At 30.8% G+C, this 5,943-nt stretch overlaps 1 protein-coding gene across 1 annotated transcript; it reads right to left on the reverse strand.

Annotated features, from left to right (window-relative positions):
- Positions 1–2,061: 2,061 nt before the first annotated feature.
- Positions 2,062–3,556, reverse strand: LOC107854874 (F-box/kelch-repeat protein At3g23880-like). Its single transcript, XM_016699871.2, has one exon. It carries the CDS (start codon positions 3,319–3,321, stop codon positions 2,230–2,232), a length of 1,092 nt encoding a protein of 363 aa, XP_016555357.2. The 5' UTR covers positions 3,322–3,556; the 3' UTR covers positions 2,062–2,229.
- Between the last annotated feature and the right edge of the window lie 2,387 nt (positions 3,557–5,943).

A 5,943-nucleotide genomic window follows, 5' to 3' on the forward strand; every position in this document is an offset into this window, starting at 1 on the left:
AAGTAGGATATATCGTAGCCTTTTTTCCCAATTCAAGTAGGCTATTTCTCGTTTGAATAAAAAATGCCAATTTTTAAACATGTAAAAAAAAAAATTATAAAAGCAATCTTCCTCCAAAGTTAAGTCACCTTTTTTCTATGTTAGTAAAAAATGATCTTTTAGTGAACCGTTTTAAAACGGATGTTTCAAGTGCCTTAAAAATCTTCTTAGGACGTTAATTGAATCCTTACTCAGTTTCTCTAATTTCAAAGATTTATTTCTGTTTTTAAATCTTTGGAATTTTCTAAGTTTTTTTTTTTTTTTTGATATTATTCTATAAAAATCAAGTGGCGACTCTGTGGAAAAAATATTTTGAAATTTTCTTAAATTTTGAAATAGTTTGAAAAGGGATAAAACATTATATAAATAAGATTTTCTACAATTCTGTTTTAAGTTTTATTTTTTTATCAAAATTTATAAGAAATAAACTCTTCTTCTACTTTTAATTTTTCTTCTTAATCTAGCTTTGATTCAAGTCGTCTTTTCATTATCATCATCCATTTTCTTTATTTCTTTTAGTTCATAGTGTTATATGAATTATAAATAATTAATAATTGAAAATGAATTCTTTCTTTTGATAATTTCTTATGTATCTTTTTCAGTTAAAAATTTTAGATTAAAAATGGATAAAATAAATATATTTCCGCAGCATGAATTAGCCAAAAAGTCAAAGATTTCTTTTTTTACTTTTTTTTTTCTTTCTACGTCTTATTATGACTTAGTTTTGGTTATGTTAAGCCGAATGAATTTGCCAAAAAATCAAAGATTTATTTCTTTACTTTTTTTCGTTTTCTATGTCTTATTATGACTTAATTTTGATTATGTTATTTAATTATATTTTGATATATTATTTGTTATGGTAGTTGAATCTTTAATTAAAGTTATTTGTCGAACTCTAAATATAAGCTTATACTAGAATTATTACTTAATTATTTTTACAATACCGACTCCTAAAATATATGGGAAGAACCATAGTAAAATAAGGACTTTTAAACTGTGAAAAATTATGGATGACTAATATATGTTGTAAAAGAAAAATACTTCTCCGTCCCAAATTATCCGTCCCAAATCAAGATGACACATTGATTAAGAAAAATAATTAATAACATGCTTAGTTTACCATAGTACCCCTATTAAATGATGTTTATAATTTAATTTGAAGAAAAAGTAATTAATGCAAAGGATAAAACATGGAATTTTTTTTTGTCTTTTCTTGATTAATGAAAAAGGACAAGTAAAATGGAAAATCAAATTAGAAAATTTGAGACGAATAATTTGAAACGGAGGGAGTATATTATAAGAGATATAAATGAAAAATTAAAGTCTCTTAAATATATCTGAAAAATCCTCATAAAATAAGAACTTTTACACCTAAAATATATGTCTATATGACAAGGTTGAGAATTGGCATGAATAGTTGTACTGTATATGAGGTGAAATAGTAGTAGGTCAAAGTATTTCGAAAAAATGATTAGACGAGATAAGGTGCAGTTTTAGCATGTCCAAGACATGACCTTTATGAAAAGGTATGTAGGTCATGACTTAGGATAGAAGTCTCAATAATACATAATTTGAGTTATGTGAAAATTGATTTATTCCATCCTTAAACTTAGCTTAAAGGATCAACATTCATTATTTTTAAGACCTTTCATATTTGGTTTTATACTTATTATATAGCTCAAATATATTGTTTAATATTATAATGTTTTTGTAATTTTTTAAAACTAGGTATCTAATAGTGTATTTTATATACATTTTTAATGACAAATTCAACATACACGTGATATGCACATACACTAATCTAGTAAATGTTAAAAAAAAAAAGGGCCTTTTGTTTTTCTCCTCATTTTTTAGACTTTAAGATGATACTATATGTGAAGAAAAAAAAAATTAAAAGACCACATGTACAAGAAAGTTTCATATCAACTTCAAGGGCTCATAAAGCAATGCAAGACATACCATTTTTTCCAACAACAACAAATAAAAAGACATACTATTTTTCGAAGGCGCGCACATTCTAGATAGGAACAGTAAGTTCAATTAATTAATCATTGCTTTTGGCTTGAATAATGTACACATGCCCCAGAAACGAAAAATATAAAATATATACATAATTAAGACGACATTCATTCTAAACTCATTGATTCTAGACCTTAATTCTCTCCACTATTTTTCACTTAGCTAGAGTAATCAATTCACTGAAATTAAACTCTCCTTATAAACAACTATTTCCAGCCTGCCTCTTTTCCCATAAAATTCAAGTGTCTTCACTTCTTGATTTGAAAGATCATAAATCACCAATTGTCCAGAGTTATTTTCCAAAATGAACTCACCGTTTTTCCAAAACCCTAAAGGCCTCTCCACCCTAGAAAGAGGACCAATTCTTTGCGATTTAGTCCAAAAACTTTTAGTTCCCAATTCACTTATCACCCATATATCAAAGTACTTTTCCAATTCTTTCAAACAATAAACAATAAGTGAAATTGATTCGTCAAATGGTACAATCACCCAAACACTCCTGATTTCTCGCTCTCCAAAAGTTCCAATATTTAATGGCAATTTTGTATTTCGAAAAATCCCTTCACTCATGTTAAATGAAAGTATCACCTCATGGTTTTCACCATCTTGAGCTAACCAACAGAAATTCTCATTTTTATATACCATACTCCATGAGGTATTACCATACTTTATTTTAGCTGGCACAATCCCATTATACTTCCTCCAAGAATTTGTACTCAAAGAGTATATCTCAACTTGATAAACAACAACACGATCAATCGAGACGCAAAACAAAATTTGTATTACCTTATAATCGTTTTTCTTCGAATCAAACCCTAATCCAAAATCAGTCCCACGTACTGTTGATCCAACGAGACGTTGGATATGTGATTGAGGCAATATTTTATAGTCCCTGATAGATGGATTCCATAGAACAATATTATCTGGATAACCACATAAACAAACAATGCCGTTACATGGACCTATAAGTCTTACATGACCGAATTTGTCATTGAAGTATGGTGGAAAATCTTGATTGATGAACACATCAAATGTGTCATTTTCTGACAATGAGAGGATCCTTTTATTTGTAATATTACCGCGGCGACTAATTAACAAACGGAGAAAATGTTTTTTACTGCCTAGCTTGTGCAAATGCTTTGAGATGAAATTAGGGTTCTTGATGAGAAAATACCAGAATCTGCAAATGCACTTGAACCTAATCAAAGAAGTTACAGGCAATCTTGACAAAATCTCGTAAGTTACATCTTCAGATAGATTCATTACCCTTTAATACTTTTTGTTTGTTTTTTCCTTTTTTCTTTTGCGATTTTTCTTTGGTGTTTTTTTTTAATTGGGTAATAGGGGTTTCTTCAGATGATATGTAATAAAGGAAACAGAAACGGGAGAATCTAAAGTAGTCCACAAATGTAGCTTCCTTTCTTAATATACAGGAGATTAAATTTAATGTTAGAAGTTCCTCATTTCTTGGAATATATTGAAGCAATTTTCCATGCTCAAAATTAAACCACCATTAATAAGGATGGTGTTTAAAGGAAAAGTATTGATTCAATTTTGACTCCACATCTTTTTAATTCTATAATTACTTCAAAATAATAATAAAAAAATGCTTATGCTAATTAAGGGGAAAAAAAGACAATAAAATGGGATTTTCTTTTGCTACTAAAACAAGTAGTGCCATAACAATCTTTAAACCGTTTTTTATGTTGCTACCAGTACCAGGCATGAGATTTGGTCCAGGAATAAAAAATGGACAGCCTATTTGAAAGAGTCAAATAAGAAAGTCGACACTTCTCTCCTTCTCATAAGGAGGTTTCCTATTTATTCGAAGGGAGAAAAACAACAGCTTCTCCCACATAATATACATACATATATATATATATATATATATATATATATATATACATATATATATATATATATGAAAAGGGTCAAAAATACCCCTCTACTTTCGTAAATTGGCTAAGTTTGCCCCTGATTAAACTATGGGGTCAACTATGCCACTGTCGTTACCAAAGTATGTAAATATACCCCTCTTTTAAACTATTTTACATGTAGGCTAACAAGTGCGTGAGGTGGACGCCACGTGACATGTCAACTCAGCGCCTAATATTTATATTTTTTTCATTTAATTGTTCTTTTCTTCTTTACTGTTCAGATCTGCGTCTTTTCTTCCATAGGCATCAATTTTTTTCGGCTAACAACTAACGCAATTCTCCCAATACCAAAAATTTAGCAACAATCTAATGTTGTGCCCACTGTATACTCTTTATATCAACGCCCTCTTTAACCATTTCATAGAGCGGGCTCATTTCCCTCAATTTCTCAACCTAATTCATTGTAAGATCAACCGCGCGATCAATCTCTTGCTCAGTAGTAAACCTTCCAATTCCATATCGAATTGACGTATGGGCCATATCTTCTTCAACTCCCAACGCCCTCAACATATAAGAAGGCTCCAAACTTGCACTGGTACATGTTGGGTTCATAGTAAATGAGAAGTGTGAATGGAAAATAGAGAAAAACCAAGTGGAAGAGAAAAATTGAGATCACACCAATATGGAAAGTGTACTAAAAAATAGGAAAGCTTACTAAATTCTCCCACATTGGTGGGAGAAAGAAGCTTTAAAGTGTTTATATTGTGAAACACACTCCCACATAGATAAGTGAGGCAAGGAATAAGAGATGCCTCGCGTTGTCGTCGTCGTCGCTTGCTCGGCTCGGCTTCAGATTTGGATTTAGATTTGTCAAATGATCGATGAGATCTATCTTTTTGGACAAACTTTATTTGAATTCTTAAGAATGCCAAGGAAAAACGCAGTAAAATTTTTCTGTAGTGTTTCGGACCTTCATTTATATATACATACAGTAACAGTTGCACTGTTTTAAGTGAACTGATGCATTGTTTTTTAAAACTGAAGCTTTAGAAATGATACATTGTTCTGAATTGAGGCTACAGAAGGTTGCAATAGTTCAAAATGATGCTTCAGAAGGAGTAATCCTTCAATGAAGTGACACACTGTTTCATGAAATGAGATGACTATTTAAGAAAAGATACAATCTTTGATGAACAGACATGAACTTACAGGAGTGAACCATTGCCTCTTTCCGGAAGAGGCATGTTATGGCTGTAAAAACCTGCTTTCTTAATTTTCTGCTTTCGGACGACTTAGCTATTTTCTGTTTCATCTTAATTTTTGAAAGAATAAAATACACCTCTTGGAAAGGTCATTTTGATCTTGTGTTGAGGGTATTTGATATACTTCATTGTGTTCTTGTTTATACTTGAACTCTAGTTGAAGTTATTGTTCTGCATATACTGATTCTGTGTACCCAAAGTACAAATGAAAATAACAATCTTAAGGAAATAAATTAATTTTACAGAATCTGTATAACTTGTTTTTTGAGATTAAAGCTTTAAGCTTTCTACTCTGCTTGAATTTAACTAGTGATTAGAAGACATAAAATCTTCATCACAAGTTAAAGTTCACTGGTTGATGATTTGAAGTTATAAAAAACTTCATCGTTAATTAGAAACAAGAAGAAAAGTTGAAAAGTTATTTAACTTTATAAGTAGTATTCTAAAAATACTAAATTTTTCTATCTTGTGTTGATAGAAAAGATGACTAACGAAAGTCAAATGATGGATGCGGCAACGTCTGGGGGGGAAACTAATATTGCCACATCAAGTCGCACAAATGCTCCGCCAATAATGGCACCGGCGGAGAAGCCCAAAAATTTTTGGGCATTGACTTCAAGCGGTGGCAGCAAAAGATGTTCTTTTACCTCACCACTTTATGTCTGCAATGATTCACTAGTGAAGACACTCCTGAGGTGCTTGAGAGAACCTCGAACAAAGACCGCTTCGTTATTGTAGAAGCTTGG

Source organism: Capsicum annuum, chromosome 7, assembly GCF_002878395.1.
Source record: "Capsicum annuum cultivar UCD-10X-F1 chromosome 7, UCD10Xv1.1, whole genome shotgun sequence".
Taxonomy (NCBI): Eukaryota; Viridiplantae; Streptophyta; class Magnoliopsida; order Solanales; family Solanaceae; genus Capsicum; species Capsicum annuum.

Excerpts from the sequence above, each read along its gene's own strand:
- LOC107854874 (XM_016699871.2), bottom strand. The coding sequence starts at position 3,321 with ATGAATCTATCTGAAGATGTAACTTACGAGATTTTGTCAAGATTGCCT.